This window comes from Porites lutea, chromosome 9, assembly GCF_958299795.1.
Source record: "Porites lutea chromosome 9, jaPorLute2.1, whole genome shotgun sequence".
Taxonomy (NCBI): Eukaryota; Metazoa; Cnidaria; class Anthozoa; order Scleractinia; family Poritidae; genus Porites; species Porites lutea.
This window is the reverse complement of record NC_133209.1, coordinates 14,523,067-14,540,389: the sequence shown is the minus strand read 5'-3', so window position 1 is coordinate 14,540,389 and position 17,323 is coordinate 14,523,067. Positions and strand designations below refer to the sequence as shown.

The 17,323-nt window shown below is 40.4% G+C and overlaps 2 protein-coding genes across 3 annotated transcripts; one reads left to right on the top strand and one right to left on the bottom strand.

Annotated features, from left to right (window-relative positions):
• Positions 1 to 1,492: 1,492 nt before the first annotated feature.
• Positions 1,493 to 10,758, bottom strand: LOC140947372 (probable tRNA methyltransferase 9B). Of its 2 annotated transcripts, XM_073396450.1 has the most exons (6): positions 10,742 to 10,758; positions 10,100 to 10,401; positions 9,736 to 9,994; positions 7,618 to 7,913; positions 5,950 to 6,001; positions 1,493 to 3,757 (listed from the first exon to the last, which is right to left on the bottom strand). In XM_073396450.1, exons 3-6 carry the CDS (start codon positions 9,893 to 9,895, stop codon positions 2,553 to 2,555), a joined length of 1,713 nt encoding a protein of 570 aa, XP_073252551.1. In that variant the 5' UTR covers positions 9,896 to 9,994; positions 10,100 to 10,401; positions 10,742 to 10,758; the 3' UTR covers positions 1,493 to 2,552. The 2 variants fall into 2 exon arrangements, with proteins under 2 accessions (XP_073252551.1, XP_073252550.1); XM_073396449.1 differs by lacking the exon at positions 10,742 to 10,758 and having other exon boundaries at positions 10,100 to 10,433.
• Positions 10,759 to 13,198: 2,440 nt separating this feature from the next.
• On the top strand, positions 13,199 to 15,504 carry LOC140947383 (XK-related protein 6-like). The gene has a single exon (XM_073396466.1). The coding sequence runs from the start codon at positions 13,346 to 13,348 to the stop codon at positions 14,465 to 14,467; it is 1,122 nt and encodes a 373-aa protein (XP_073252567.1). The 5' UTR covers positions 13,199 to 13,345; the 3' UTR covers positions 14,468 to 15,504.
• Positions 15,505 to 17,323: the final 1,819 nt, after the last annotated feature.

Genomic DNA, 17,323 nt, shown 5'->3' with positions numbered 1-17,323 from the left:
TTCCCATAAAAATCTGGTTCCACTACCTACCTACCGTACCTTCTTAAGATCCTAAAGCTTTGCCAAAACCTTTTCCAACCGAGATGAAGCCTATTAAATGTCAAGCAAAAGAAAACTATGAGGCATAAAAAGCGAAAGAAGAAGGGAGAAAAGAGAGCGACAAAAAAAAACCAAGGCTGCTGCGTCACTTTTAAACCTAAACATGTCACTAGCACCCAGAGTAAGGAAGGGGTACGGGAGGGTAAAGCTCCCTCCTCCCTATTCTGTACCTCTCCCCTCAGTAAGGGACCCAACCTCAGTGACGCGCGACAATTTTGTCTCCGATCACAAATAAATAAAGTTGTAATCTGGAAACTAGCCGCCTGCCTCAAAAATTTACGTTACGCGGCGATCAATTTCGGCGATCATTTTTTTGCGAGCCCCAAAAAGGGCGAAACAGCTGTCTATGGCCACAATCCCGCTCTGTTTTGAGTTCTTTCGGTGTCGTGTTGATGTCTTGCAGAGTTAATTTTCACGCAGTACGATCAGCATTGCAGTATTCTGCTTGCAGAATTTAATATGTCTACCTGAACACCGTAGAGAGGGGGACGTAAGGGATTGCGTTGATGCGGTTGTTTTGCTCGATTTTTGGTGCGGTTTTGTGACATTTTTGTTTTAAGTTGCGGTTTGCGGTATTTAGAAAGTTTGGGTAATTTCAATGCGGTTTCCGGTTTTCTTATGTTATTCCCCCCTGTTCTGTGCAGTGTTTATACGTATTTCTGTGCGCTTTTGCAGTGTTCCCTTCCCCCCCCCCCCCCCTCCTCCGTGGTGAGATGCTGTTGACCTTACAACATTGGTCAGTCAATACAACACAGCCCTAGAAAAGATCTGCAACGATCTTTCCCGTATATACGTAGGAAATCGCGTGGATAATGACGATGACAATTTAATGATGGTGATAATGATAATGAGAATGAGAATGAGAATAACAATTAACTTTAAGTCGTACGGTGCAGTGTCGATGACTTTAGCTCTTATACAAGAAGCTAATTATACCATAAAATACTGTATCTATCTAAATGTGCGACTATTATGAAAGTGCACACGACACCAGGAAAAAAGATTACATAATAACGGACGAACGTTTGTTCCCTTTTGAGTTTTTCTTCCCTCCCGGAGACCAGTGTTGTGTAACATGAAGAGATTTTAAGCTTTCTTGAAAATTTAAAAACAAATTGGAAAAATAAACGGTTATAAGAATTGAAAGACAGTTGTGTAAACTGCATGTGTTTACACAGTATAAAGGACATTGTGTGTTTTGATGAATTAGCTTGAATTAAAGGAAACTCTTACCTTCTTTCATTTCAAAAAAACTGGTCGTTCGCGCGCATATTTGGAGGAAAAACTACTTACGATCTGGGTGCAGACCTAAGAAAGGACAATTAACTCTCCGCATTAAATTTAATTTGCGATTCATGCATAAAGTTATTTATTATTGAAATATTGATACATTCTAACGGCTTTTTATTCCTTCCTTTATTTTCCATTTTGATTAATTGGGACAATAAATATTAACTAATTTGGCAGATAAAAAAGTAAAAAGCGTTTAATGGCTCCACCAAATAAAATCGCATTCCAAACGGCTTTTTGTTTGCTTTACATTGAAAATTAAGTATATGTTGCACAAACTAGTGATTGGGCAAACTATCACTTTTATAAAAGGTATCGTCCTTAAAATAAATAATTTTCCCAAATTATATATAATGATCTTAGCTGGCTTAGAAACTTCCTCGCAAAACCTAAGGATAAAATATGAAATTACGGCTAATTACTGAGAACAACAGATTTTTCTCATTACCATTTTAAAATCTACGTTTGTCACATGTGAAGTTCGATGTTTGAGTCCTCGCGAGGGCACCTCGACCTCAATGAGGAAACACTGTTGAGAAAGGCGTGACCACGAGTATCTACCCCTTTTGAACGATGATATACATGTTAAGACCCAAAAAAGGGTTTCTCGTATCATTCATGTTTTGTACCAGCTTCACCAGATTATGTTTATGTTTATTTTTAGAAATATCTGGATTGAAATTTATAATTGCGTCCTAAGCAACCATGGCCATATAACGTCTCTCACAGAACTTAACTCTGTTTCTGATGCCACCTTACCTAGCCCTAAGACAATTTCCTTCGGCCGGGAACTAGCATCTATTATCTGTATTGTATATGCCTTGCTAAACTACGTATTCTAATCAAACAGTGAAATCACTTTCCTACACCCCTTCCTGTCGAATACACTTCTATCTTGCAATTACCACTAGTTTAAAAATTACCTGAGTACTGGCTAATCTGACATAGGAATTCAGTATAGCACTCTTCAATGACGTCTTTTTTAAAACTACTTTAAAAACTTTTACCCAAGTTCAAATTTACCCTGGGGTTAAAAAATCTAAACTAGAACACTAAAATGAAAGTTGAGGGTATCGAAGATAATCCTCTCTTGTTTTCGGTGGTAAATTTTTTTAAGTTCCTGCGGTCTTGGAAAATCCACTTGATTAACCGATGAAATTGCCTCAAGGTGTTTCTGTGAGACCAGTCTCCTCTACTTTCTTTTCCAAAACAACTGCCCAGTTACCATGATCATAATATTCGTTTAAAACAATGGCAGAAGGAACGCTATCTTGAATTAACTTAACTAGCTCTCCAGCGCAGAACACATGATAGTACCTTTGAAAAAGTTTGCTTTTGACTTTCTTTCGCGAATCAGACTCCGCAAGTGATGAACATGAAGACGAAGCTGATGATGTTGAAAACAATGACGATGAAGAAGAATACTGTGAATCCGCTTTGCACCCGAGTTCCTCGCAGTTTACCGTTGTATGCTGAAAAGCCTTGCCGCCATGAGTGGGAAAAGAAGTTCCTGGTTTCTCCCATTCCTCTGCAGCGCTCGAGTCCGACGTGAGATAATCACTGGAACTAGAGCTGTCACTGTCCACGTCGCTTGTAACTATGGATTCAACAAGCCTCGCCATCACGCTGAGGCTAACGCCGTTCTTCCCCTCTGTTCTTTTACCACACGGAGCATGCGTGTCGACTTCTTTCTCGTTCATGCATACCACGACATCACAAGGTCCATGCTCTCCATCCACTTTCGGTTTCAGTCCTTCGGAATCAACTGATATTTTGTTTATTTCAGGCAGATGCAAATCGTCTTTGCTCGCGAACAACTTCTTCGCCATCATTGAGAAAAACTCCCCTTTAGAATACTTTTCCCGGTTTTCAACAGAAAAAAAGGACATCAAAGCTTGAATCTTGGAACCCTCAGTGCTTAAATCCGTGTTAGTATCCAAGGAAAAGCCATTCTGATCTTGTCCCTCCGCTTGAGTATCACCGCTTGTCGTATTCCCGGAATCATCGTCATCAAAAATTTTCTTGATAACAGAATTGAGAAATTTACTTAGTTTCGCGATCGTAGTTTCCTCAGTTTGTTGAGACCAATTGAGGTTGGTTTCTTTATCTCCCTTCCTAATACGCTGCAGCACATCATATTTTAAAGGGACTGTGTTTTGAGTTAACCCTATGACATGATCATGTTTACGGAGATCTCTTTTGACAGGTGAATGAGAGCGACGTTGGTTGTGACTACAGCGTGGATCATCCCATGAAAACGTACGCCGCGAACGCCATGAGGCAGCCGCCACGTTGGGCGGACATCTGCTTTGAATGTGCGACTGGAGTCTTGGTGTCCCGGGAGTTGATTGGCTTCTCCGCGCTAAAACTGCAAACAATATAATATGCTCATAAGTAAACCCTCTAGTCTCCCTAGCAGCCTTTTTTGTCTCGTCACGCAACGCTCCTCTCCAACAAGACAAAAATAGTTGCGAGTGAGATTATAAAACCTCAACAAAACCAATCCGGCAATGGGCTAGTTTCCAGTGGACCTCAATCAAAATTCCGGCTGTGTTTACTGATGCTCTATTGGGCTGATGGGATAAAAGCAATGTCACGTGGTTTTTTCGAGGGGAGGGGGCAGGCAAGACAAGTGATAAAATCCAACAACTGAAGAAATGCGGTCGAGTTTGCTTATTCTAGACAACAGAAAATGAAGAATTTTTTATCTTAAAGACGAAAATAGCAAATTATGGGTGGAAGTGATCACTGTATATGTTCAGTTATATAATCTACACTATTTACCCCTTTAGTTTCTTGTATTTTTTGCTCTCTTTTTTTTCTGTATAGTACCTAAATAGTGTAAATGATAAAAGACTGATGATGATGGTGGTTGACATGGTTACTTTTTTGGATGCCCTAGCGACCGTAGATGTCCCAGTCCCAGCAAGCAATAATGACGTAGACCTTGTCGAAACTCGAACTGTACATTTTGCAAGACCAAAATCGTCTTCTCGTTTTCAGGGAACAAACAAACTCGATCGCTGGTTTGCTTTCAGACCCTGAAATATCACGTGACATTGTATTAATCCCATCAATCCTAAAGCGCGTTTAAACAGAGATGGCGGGTATCGTGAAGAAGGTCTATTATAAAAATTCTTACTCCGCTACGAGGCTTAGAGGTAAAGAGCAAAAAAGTCTCTTCGAAGACTTTGAAATACAGGGATGAATAATTTATTTCTCTTGTTTTATTCTCCTCAGCCTTAGCCTGAATTTCATCCGATTACTTCGAGTCGTTATTACTCCCTCAGTTGTTGAGAGGCGAAAACGACTCGAAGCAATCGGATGAATTTCAGGCTACCTCAGCCTCGGATTAACTGAATTACTGGCCTATTTGTTTGTAGGTTCTTTCTTCGTTTCAAGAACGTGATTGAAAAATTTTATCCAAAAATTGTCCAACAACCAACTGGGCAAGCTCTCTTTGATTCGTGAAAACTTTCTCCATGTATTTCTGCCGGCGTAGCATATTTTCAATACACATACATCTTGTCAGGAGCCCATCACTAGGTCAAAGGCTCCTGATCTTGTTCGATATTGTCTTGGGTTGCACGTGACGTCACCAAAAATCAAACTAAGAAACTATCGATTCTTCTGAGTTTCTACTTTCATGAGGTATTACAGTACCTAAACACCTTTACATAAAAAGTTTTTGGTTCGAAAGGGTTCTTCGTTATGCGAGAGAGGACTCTTGAATTCCCAGGCTTTTGCGTGACGCGGCATTTAGATGGCGGCCGGGAAAGCTCTTACGTGGGTTAAAACATAACCGATTTTGGGAGATTTTGCACTGTAAACATTCCTTGTCTCAGAATAAATATTACTGTAATCTGTATGAGTTCCTCAAGCGAAGAATTCACGCATTAGTAGGAAAACTAGAAAACAGTTGGTATCCGGCGGCCATATTGGTGTTCCTGAAAGGGACACCAACATGGCGTTTCCATACAAAGCTTTATAAATTTAAGTAAACCGTTTTTCCCAATATCTCGCATTTGAAATATTTCACAGACCTGATTCTTGGCAAGGGTTTTTGTATATTTATCTTTTTTTATTTCCCAGATTCTAGTCCTTCTATATTGAATGGTTTGCATTTTTATTTTTCATTGCGTGACAGTGCAAGCCAAGAATACGCGCGGATATTTTTCGAGTTGAGTAGTAATTTTCTAAGCCCTGTAGAGGCCAGGAAAATGCAAGCGATGAGTCCACTTCATAAAATCACGTCAAACTCTTGTCAGTGCAGTCCCGCCAAGTCCCGCCGTTACTTTGTGAAAAACATGTCAAAAGGGTTTGTGACTTTATGAGCGACGCGGGGCGAACGATGCATCTTGCACGAGTACGAGTTCGCGCAACCCGGCCCCGCTTCCAATTCCGAGTTGCCCCAAGCCTCTGTTTCAAAGCGAGGCTACTGAGAATAAAGTGCCTGGACAAAACTCCGTAAGCACAGGTCAGGATCTTTCTTGCATTTGGTAAGTTCATGAGAATGTACAGTGTATATCGTCCCTCTCAAATAGTATTTACTTCCAATACCTTTGTTCCTTTGATAATGTGTGTAGGGTACCAAGACATCTTGCCCATCAAACTGAAACATGAAAGAGAAACAATATGCCATCTTCATCCCAAAATTCCTTACTCATGAGTTTTGTGGTTTATAAAGGGTTCAAATTTACCTGACTATTCCTGTTAGTTCGTGACTGGCGGCTCTTTTTCACTTTTTCCAAACAAACTATGGATCGGGTTGTCAATTTCTTATCACAATCCACAAACATAGGATAAAGATGCTTGAGAATCAACGAGGCCGGTGACCAGGTCGTTTACAGCACGAGCAGAAGGTTATGGGATTCTTTTTTATATAAGACCGTCTACGTTTTGAGCTGAGGCTGAGCCCGTCGCAAAACGATCTTTGAGTATAAAGAGAACATGTTTTGCCCCATATAAGATCATCCAAGACAGTCATGGATTCTGGATTACATGCTGTGGATTCCAGAATCCAGGTACCAAATTCCAGATTCCAGCTCAGTGGATTCCAGATTCCAGGTACAAAATTCTGCATTTCTTGTTAGTGGAACTTAGATTGGGTATTCCAGTTTTTAGCAGAATTCCAAATTCCTCCTCTAAGTGAGCTAAATTATGGATTCCAAAACCAAGGATTTTAGATTCCACAAACCAAATCCTTGCATGGGGAAAATATGTTCAACATGTTTCTGTTTTTGCGTAAGTCTTAAGCATGACACAATTGGACCTCATGTCTAAAGAGGTACCCTACCAACATTGCTTAAAAAAGAGTGAGGGTGAGGGTGAGGGTGAAGGTAAGGGACTAATTCAAATTAGTATCACCATTACCATCACCCTTGGTCCGGCCTTCACCCTCGTTAAAGCAATGGCCAAAGAGGTAACCTTCAGGAAAAAATCACCAAACCTCAGATTTTCCTCAGTACTTGTATTCAAATCGTCACTTGAATATTAAAAAGGATTTTGATCTTAGGTCAACCTCAACCACCCCCCTTTCTCCCCCAAGAAGAAGATCTGTCCAATGCAATATGAGGTCTCACCTCAGGAGGGGGGAGGACTCCCAAATTAATGAAGGAGTTGGGGATACTCCTCACCAAGCTTAGAGGTGTGATTTGCAGATTTTGGTCCCACTTAGGGTGTTCAGAGTCTCATAATAACTGAGTATAAGGGTGTATTTTTCCATTTGCCAGATATCACTTGGGAAAGTGTGTGAGGAAATACAGTATATACAAAGAGAACCAATATGTGTTCAAGACAGCATTCAATTCCCATACCTCTCATGCAATGTACCTAAATCACAGCAGGTCTTAATCAAGACATGTCCTCCTTTATTCTTGACCATGCTTTGAAAGGCTTGGAAATAGCCCTGTAATAACTTTTGCCACCAACGATGCTCAAAAGTTCTCACCTCCCCAAAGTTTTGAATACAACAATTTCCCCTAAATTAGCTAAGTACTGATTAATACCTGATGCACTGAACATTTTGTCATAGATATATAAATTTGCTTAATGTATTTTAATATCATACGATTTGTTAGAAAAAAATTATAGTTATAAATATTCTCAAATATTTTTGTTATTCCATCCTTTCATTTCCCTCCAAGCATCTACCAAGAGTGTTCGTTTGTCAGGGGTAGGTTTGATTGACTGCAACTGTATGTACTGTAACAAAATTAAGTAACAAACCTTTCGCTCATCTTGTTCAAAAGCCCAGACATAAACCAGCATCTTCCCACCAGGTTGTAGAATTCTGTAAAGCTCCTCAAGAGCTTTCATGCGCCTTTTCACAGAAGCAAAGTGATGAATGACGCCAACAGAGATGACTGCATCAAAACAACTATTTCTGAATGGAAGGTTTTGATTATCACAGGTCACAACATTGTGGCCCATGGCAGCTGCAATCTCTCCAAATTCCAAGCAACTGTCAGATCCAATGACAAAAGATTCTGGGGCAAGACCTAAGTACTTGCCTGTTCCACACCCTAAAAGGTACAATAATTTTGTGCTATAAATAGGCAGAATGTCATCATCAGAGTGAGTGCCTAAAGTCCAGGATAAGAGGCAATGACTTACAGTACCCAGGGACTAAACTTTGTCACACTACTCTACACCTTAAAAATTCTGAACCCCTGATCCCTTCCCACCAAATAAAAGTCCACCCCCCCCGCCCCCCACCTCCCACCACCCATTGGCAAAAAAGAAGGGATCGACCAAACAGTCAGGGGAAAGACACTTTGGTGGTTGCTATGGAAACTAACATTAAAGCATAAACAATCACGTTAAACCAATGAAGTTACTAGCATAACACAGGGAAAATAATTTAAGATAAAGGGGACATTCCACCCTTCTCTGGTAGAGAAAAATGACAAAGGTGTTGGGGAGGGGGCAAGAGAAGGGAGACAAAGGAGCAAATGACCTTAAAACAGCAACATGAAACAGATGAATGTGGGGACAAACCACACAAAGATGAGACTGTGACAGTGCAAATACAATGGCAAAATAATGAATAGGACTTGGTTTCTGACTCTCTGCAACACCCCTTGAGAGGTGAGCAATATGGCTGTATATGCCCTGTTAGGATAAATTTCGGACAAGTGACATGGCCTTAAAACAGCAACATACAACAAGATGAAATGGTGACAAATAGCATAATGATGAGTTAAATACTGACGGGACATGGCCTACTCCTCAAAATGTGAAACAACAGTACAGTATTTATTTGATTAAATGTTGCCCTTGAATAAACACCGCCCTCAATCAAACACCCCAGATGGAAGCAAAATTATCAATAAATGCTGCCCTCGAATAAATGCCACACCTGATCAGAAGAATGCGGAATTTACTCGAGGATAATAAGAAAAACCTCAGTACAACTTGGTAATTTACACCATCCAGACAATTACGATTCTATCTCAGCATAATAATGGTGACATTGGAACCTTTAAATTACATAATATATTTACAAACGATTTACACTAACTGTTGTCAGTGATTTAAAAAAAGTGATTTCGAAATAAACGCCGCGGCGTATAATCGAATAAATACGGTTTGAAATTCATACCAGTTTAATGTATACCCCCCCCCCCTCCCCCCTCTAAAAGGGCCTTATGCAATCAGGACCCTCACTCATGGTGTGTGCAAGGTTAAAATATTATGTCACAAACGTCTTTGCAAAAGCAAAATGGCATTATTTGGGGAAAGTTAACCAACAAATTAGCAAATAATTTTGCAACTGCCTTGTGACTAAATTTTAGCATGACTTTTCATGACCTTGACAACATTTAAAGGAAATCCTGAGGAAGACTGTTTATATTTCGCAGTGCTTTTAATAAAGGCTCTCAACAAAAACCTCACATAGCGACAAGCTGATATTAACCACAACCTCGTGCAAAACAGTCCTTTTTAAAAATATTACTGCAAACACTAACACCATTGTATTATAAGTAGAAAACAGGAAAACAATATCATTATGACGAACACGAGTGGTCTGGCTTGTGAAAAAAAAAAACATTAACAACCAGCTATGTCTGTGTTTAAGCCCGGGGTTTAAGCTTTATCTTGTACAAAATATTTTCAAATAATCGAGTTACGCTATATTAACGTCTTTTAATTTACTGAAAAGATGCCTACAGGTTATTAAATGAACTATTGTATGTTTCTTTTGCGACTTAACAGAATCCTTTGTTTAAAAAAAAAAATCACCGAACATTCAATGAAATCACCCAAAAATTATAGGTTTATATAAACCGCTTTTTTTAATGGCTCGCGATCCGTTTCGCCGGTGTTAAATAAGTTACAACTCACCTACATCAGCGATCAAACTCCCCGCTGGCAAAGACTGGAGAAATTGTTCAACTCTTGGCCATGCTTTGTGGCGAGATCCAACGAAGTAAGGTGCAATTTTGTCGTAAACATCACGAACGTGATATCTTTCAAGTCCTTCCGGAGTTGAAAACTGCGACATTTGCCAAGAAACGCACGATAAACGCTCACATACACTGCCAATTTTGAGACTTCGAAGAGTTTTGAAGAAATCATCAACTTTTTCTTACAGATATCAAAGCTGAATAGGAGACAAATCAAATAAACCCTTGGTTAATTCAGCTGCTGTCCCCACTTCGTGTCAGAACAACAAAAATAAAAATTTTTAAAAACACCGCTTTAGTACCTATACACTTTAGTAATGATGCAGTCGTATTAAAAGCTGGCGAACTGTAACACAAAAACAACTGTAGTAGAAGTTTGCAACGTGTGATGGCGAGTATATATAAATATTTTCCGATGTCAGAAGCTAAGAATCATCTCATCACTTTCGGGTTGAAGAACAAGCTGAAGATTATTAGAAACCGCAAGTCACAAGAAGCGAAAGTACAACTGTACTTTATACTCTGATAGGTTTAAAGTTGGTAAGATCAACATTTTTGCAAGCTTTTCAGCAATTGTCCTGTCACAGTCCACAGTCGTGGCCACCTGAAAGGAAAGTGGAGAAGACAACTGAGAGAACTTACCGCTGATGCAGTCACTCATCGGGTGTGAGTTCTTTTTCGAACCATTGATCGCCAAATTATTCACAGCATCAAATTTGCAATTGAAAAGAAACGTGTCCAATAGACAATCCAATGTTTTGAATTACCGCAAATGGGAAAAATTCAAGAAGTGTTACGTGACTACGAAAAAAATACACCTCTGAACTTACAGCTTTGAAACTAGAAGCTGCCCAGGTAACGCGATCGTCAAATCAACAATCTGATTCGCGGGCTTTCCAAAGCTTTTAGCGCGCAAATAACTAATGACTCAAATCTCCACTTACAAAAGACCAGCTGCTAAGGGAAAAGCCATAGATTTATCCAACAACAAACATTTACATGCAAATGAAGTAATAAAGTGAATAAAATGTTCTTCCAATGAATAAAAGATTTTCAAATATTTGCTTAGCAGACTTTTCTAGCATACATAATTAACTTCACGATCACGTGTTTACAATGCCTCATTTAACAGTCCAATATCATAACAGGAGGAACTTGCCATTTTCCCGTCCACAACAAGAACGAAGAGGAGCAGGCGTTAAATCACCCTCTCCTACGTTTTGAGCCATTTTTTCTCTCTTTCCTTTCTCTGGCGCCCAAAATTTCTCTTCTTTTAAAATGAACTGGTTGGTCCGGCATTCCCTCTGCAACCCCATATTAATTAAGGGCATAATTAAGTACAGCAAGCTCTCAGAACGGATGCTACTAGCCGTTTGCGTATATTAGTAGAATAAGTTACTCTGCGGGTTTTTATCCCTGCTTTTTCTCATACACGGCACTGCTTCCAGTTCCGGAGACTTCGTGACAACAGAAAAAAATACCATAACTTCATTTCCGTATTAAAAGGAGGCATTACCGTCAAATGAAAATGCTCAGCTTAAATCAATTTGAAAATGGCCGAGGTCAACCAACAAGCCTGCATTTTTCCCAAAATGTTTGGTAAATAGTTTTTGCCAGTTTCTAGCATTTGACTGCGGTCGGTCGGTCATGTGGGGGGCAGATTGCTCGAACTTTTTCGGATCGTAAACTTTTGTCTTTCTCTTTTTGCGGCGGAACCACATGCTCAATTGCGGTGACACAGGGGCTCGATGACTTGGCGCTAAAGCCAAATCAAAAATTTAAAGAAACATGCTGGTGTTAATAAAAGAGCTGGATCAATCCTAAATAGACATGTGGAGCTGGATGGGGACTCCGCTATTCTAAAGCTGGTGTGCGAGCACCATGCCAGTTCTCGTAAATAGTTCGGCGCTGTTTTCCGTTTTCACAACCCGAATATCGGTCCTTCCTTAAGCGTTAGAAAAGTCTGGTCCTGGTTGTTCAGACGTTAGATATATCCAGTGGATAAATCACTATCCAGCGAATATTTTTTTAAACTGAAAGTATTAGGAAAACCAATTACGTTATCCACTGGATAGAGATTTGCTCAGTGACTTTCAAACACACGGTTCTACCGTTTTCAACTTATGTAGAGGAGAATTTGTCGCTTCCATGGAAAATGTTACGGCGAAAAGTTAGTGTCGAATATAAGAAATGGTACGGTCATCTTTGCACCTGTTTGCCGGCGTTTTGCCGCAAATATTGAAAACAAAAAAACAATATCAATAGGCCCCTTCACGGTTGTGAGGGCATGCTGAGTAATCAAGACAAGATGGTGGGGAAGTCAAAAGTTTTTTTGGGAATTCAAAGTCAACTCTAAGGTCAACTAATTCTTCCTAATTGAATATATTCGTCACTTTCTCTTTGCAAACTTTAAATAATGAACTTAAATAGACTATACGCTAAATGTGGAGAGCACAGCAGTCCTTTGTCGCTTTTTAGAAAATTTGACTTGTTCCATACATTATGTGTTGTCGGATTACAGAAAATGTATGGATCAACCCTGATAAAAAGGACTGCTATGCACTCTAGATTTAGTGTGCAGTTTCTTTAAGTTCATTAGTTACATTTTCAAGAGAAAGTGACAAATATATTCAATTAGCAAGAATCAGTTGACTTTATATTCCCATACAAACTGTATTTTCCGACCATCTTGTGCCTATTACCCATGATGCCGTTACAACCGTGAAGGGGCTGGAGGGGTCTGTTATGACGAACAGGAGTGGTCTGGTTTGTGAAGAAGAAAAAAACCGATTACAACAACGTCTCGCGTCTTCGCTACTACGCAGTCTACAGTATTCGGGGAAATTCCAGTGTCTTGTTATTTTCATTGGTATGTTTGCTCCGAAATGGGCGCGCGGGCCCCATAAATTAGCACGTTTTCCCTCCTGGGATTCTTACATCACCCCTGGGTATTGAGCGTAGTATTTTAATGCTTTGCCATCATCAGAACACTGTCTTATACATTCATGCCCCGAGAGGTCATATACTTTCGTTCCCCCCACCCCCTCTCCTCCCCTCAATGACAAAACCCGCTTATGCTGCACTTCTTCGCGTTCGCGGAAATTATTTTCGCCCATATCTTAGTATTCCCCGCGTGTGCCATAGAGGTGCGGCATCACAATGAAAGTTCTTCTGCAGTCTACTTTGGCAACTTGGACTACGAGCAGTCCCTGTGTAGTCCGTCGAGTGAATCGCGCGAGACAGTCTGCCGCCCTCGCTTCTCGCGTCCCGCGTTTTCCTCCCCTCGACGCTCGCGTGGGCCTGCACACTCCCCCATGCACTAAATCTTAAAAACAAGAGAGACTTGCTTACCGGTTGATGTAATGTTAATATACACACAACAATTTTTCACCTTTTGTAGGGCTAATACTCCGCACTCCCACCAGCGCTTGGTCGTGAGTTAACGCACGCCCCGACACAGTACTTCACAAAATCTGATATCCAATCAAAGAACTGTTTATCTGAGCTCAACCATTCAATTCGGTATGTAAAAAGGTCAAAGCCTTGCAATGGGCGCAAAAGAACTCAAATGGCACGACATCTTCGTGGTTCTTTTTGGAACCATTTTAAGCTTTGCCGATCCCATCACCGATATCCTTACACTGGTGGAATTCTATCGCGCAGATCACAAGACTTGGTTCGGAGTGGGGCTAAGTTTCATTATTTTACCGTGTTTGTTTTTTGCGGTACTTTACGGTTTGTCATCAAAAGAGTCTGGATTGGCAGAAGCCAGTCGCGTTAGGAGATTCACGCAAGTTTTCCTTTTTGGTTTTAATCCATTTTCTCCAGCCTTGGTGAAGCTGCAAACGCTCATTTTCTACCTAAGAAATTTTAGAAAACTTTGGTCGGGCGATAAAATCGTACCGTCTGATATTGGAACGGCTGCCGATGAAGAGGCGCATACTCTTCTGGTTTACAGCAATTTAGCTCTTATATATGAAGCCACTCTTGAATCAGCTCCTCAATTTGTAATTCAGCTGTACGCCATGGCTGTTCAACAGGAATCCGTAAAGATCGTTCAAATGGTTTCTCTACCTGTGTCCTTCCTTAGCTTAGCTTGGGCGTCAACAATAGCTGATGAGGTCTTTCACTGCGAAGGAGCCGACACGATTATAAAGGACGCACCGAATGTGAAAAATAAACTTCTGCTCTTTCTAACGCATTCATTTGTTTTGAGCAGTAGACTTTTTTCCATCGCTCTTTTCACCGTAAGCTACAAATGGTGGATCACCAGTGTTTTGATCTTTCATTCCACGGCAATAGTGTTGTGTGACACTCTTTGGTTTTGTAGCAAAAGCGATTGTAATGCGGGAGTTACAGGTTTATCGATTTTCCATTTCTGTTTGCATTGGCTTCGAGATGACACGTCAACGAGAATACAAGATGTATTAACAGAAGACAAAAAGAAAGAGCTAAGAAGAATGCAGTTGTTCTCCAACTTGCTGTTTTTCCTAGAAGACAGCACAATGATTTTGTTGTTTTATTTTAGCCAGTTTCCCGGCCGCGCCTGGTACTCTTTGCCAGTCGCTGTTTGCGTCTGTTCTTTTGCTCTTCTTGGTGCCATAATGAGAGTTACTCACTTTTATTTCTTAACGAAAGAATCAATTGAGGAACCAGATGACCGGCTTTAGTAACTCTTGTAACTCTGGTTGAGAAATACGTGTCCAAACTTTACAAAACAAAATAATCACAGACCTTTCACGTGGTCTAATATCCGACATGAGTGTAGGATTAAGAGGGGAATCAGTGTCACTTCATGTAAGAGAATCCTATAGGAGTCTTGGATTCTGGATTTCACGCCGTGGATTCCGGGTTTTTTGTCAGTGGAACTTGGATTCTGATTGGGAATTCCAATCGTTAGCGAAATTCCGGCTTCCTCCAGCTGTATGCCGGATTCGAAAGCCCAGGATCCCGCATTCCACAAGCAAACATTTTCCCTGAATCCGGATTCCACGAGCAAACATTTTCCCTGAATCCGGATTCCACGAGCAAACATTTTCCCTGAATCCGGATTCCACAAGCAAACACTTTCCCTGAATCCGGATTCCACAAGCAAACACTTTCCCTGAATCCGGATTCCACAAGCAAACATTTTCCCTGAATCCGGATTCCACAAGCAAACATTTCCTGGATTCCGGAATCGTGGCCGATTAGTACATTGTCAGGTGAACTGCATGCCGTCTTCACTGACTTGTGCAACAACTTATGCGGGTACTTAGAGAAAAAACCCTGTGAACGAGGTTGCAGGTGCTGTACAGGTACAGTCACGTGTAGTCCGTGTACCATGTCCTCCTCCTCCTTGGTTGTGAGGAATGAATCCTAAACGGTCACATGTTCAAAAACGCCTCACTGGAGAGCAAACAACGCAATTGAACCTAGTAAAGAACGGATTATTAGCTTTTAAAATGATTTTATTTCGTTGTTTTTGTTTTCCCACTGGAGTCTCATGCTGTTTTAATTGAACAAGATGTGTTTGTCCTATGTTAGCCTGTGGGGCTAGGTGGCTTTGTAGCTGGAAAGAACCTATCAAAAACCTTGGTTGTCTTTGTTGAAAGCGTAGGCAGGATTTTTTATAAAGGTTACCCCACGTAAAATTGGAATTATGAAAGTAATTTTAAGATCTGCCACTCCTCAGCTCTTGAACTGAAAGTTTCAAAATCTTCGAAGGAAAAAAATGTTTAGCAAATCCTGGATATTCTCTATAAAAAAGTAGGTGGGTACTCAAAATAATTTAGTCACAACCAAGACACAACCTTGGTCACTAATGGCATGAAAATGACGTGATAGCTGGTTAAGATTAAGAAGGGGGCGTCAATGGGGTGGGGGGGGGGGGTGTTAAGTTTACATGTACCCTTCCACCTCACCTGTATCCTTGTTCGGGCTGCAGAATTTTACTTTCCTCTGTGAAGGCGGACGATTCTTTTACTTTGCATATATACGAAGCCTTCGGTGACTCTGATTGTAAAACCCCTGGCCTTAAGGTAACGTCACAGGATAAGTTTTGTTTCGCTGTATCAGCATTATAGACACACGAACAGCTTTCAACTGCTGTTTCAGTTCTATCAAGAGAGGATTATTCTTTCTTATCTTGTCGTCCACCATAAGGAGGGGAGAGGAAGGACTTTATAAAAAAAGAGATGGGACGGTGGAAAACAAAAGAAACGGCCAGGAAACACTAAAATGAGGGTGGCAGACTTGTCGTTGAAATGGGAGAGGAAAGAACTGAACATTGTTTTAAAAGTCTGTCAATCGTTATCATGGATAATAAAAAGACGTTCTATTATTCATGTTGTTATTTGAGACATCTTTGAAGTTATGATTCCCTTTTACAACAAAATTTACTTATTCAAAAAATAATAAACAAGCGAATGCGACTACGCCGGCTGAAGGGGGAAAAAATGACTGCGGTGTGTAACTCGTTCAAGCGGTAGTATTGAAAATCAAGAGAGAAGGAAATTTATAAAATACTAGTCATTTGAAGTATTTCACGGTAACATGGGCATTCTAGCAAGGTCTAGCCTGCAGTGCAGGCGCATTTTGGGTGGCCGAAACATTGTTCGTGTTCGTAATATTGTTTTAGCCGCCATCTTTGATTTTATGACAGTGGAAGATTGGGGAGAATATCGCCACATCTCCTCCTCTTTTGCTTTCGGGAGCATATTGCGCGCTCAAAGAAAACGCCTGCACTGCAGGCTAAGCAAGGTCTAGCAAGTAACGTCATGACCTACACCAGCTAAAGCTCAGTATGTTTAGAATGTCTTTTAACTTTTCGTACCTGACATCGGGAATAAAATTATGCAGTGTTGGTATTTTCGCAAGTAACCCGACGACCACAGGAAAGACAAATTGTACTCATTCCTGATCTTGTCTTGGGTTTCTTAACCTAAAAACAGCCTACTCAGGTAAATTAAGGCATAGGTCCCCAATGATTCAGTAAAAAAGTGATGGGGGGTGGTCTATCTCTGAGCACGTAAGCAGTAGAAAGATGAAACTTTGCCAGATACATACATGTGTGGTTTCTGTCAATTAGGTGATGTTCGATTATGCAAATGTTGTCACGTGACTCCACACGGCCAGAAAACAATAAAAAGTCTTTAAACAAAAATGGCAACACTTTTTGTTGTGAGTTATTAAACCGGACTGGTTTAGGACAATGTGTAATGCAAGCATCTACAAGACTGTGCTTGGCCTTTTTTGATTTTTTTACTGTTTTAGAAAATAAACGGCTTTTTCAACTAGACCCAGTCCCCCAAAGCAATTTATCCCATCTTAACACCTTCGATTTTAAATATCTAAAAAAGGCCAAGCACAAAAGTGATACATTAAACGGCATTAACATTGTGCAACCGGTAAAATAATTGAAGACACACGAAAAAGTGTTGCCGTTTGAAGAACAAGCTTTTTCAGCCGATGGAGGTCACGTGACCTAATTTGCATAATTTTAAAGCACAAAATTGACACAAACTAAAAATGTGGTTAGCTGGCAA

Excerpts from the sequence above, each read along its gene's own strand:
- LOC140947383 (XM_073396466.1), top strand. The coding sequence starts at position 13,346 with ATGGGCGCAAAAGAACTCAAATGGCACGACATCTTCGTGGTTCTTTTT.
- LOC140947372 (XM_073396450.1), bottom strand. The coding sequence starts at position 9,895 with ATGTCGCAGTTTTCAACTCCGGAAGGACTTGAAAGATATCACGTTCGT. Across the intron at positions 7,914-9,735 it reads GAGTTTGATCGCTGATGTAG|GGTGTGGAACAGGCAAGTAC; the intron begins GTGAGTTGTAAC and ends TGTACCTTTTAG. Across the intron at positions 6,002-7,617 it reads TTGAACAAGATGAGCGAAAG|TTTGATGGGCAAGATGTCTT; the intron begins GTTTGTTACTTA and ends TTCATGTTTCAG.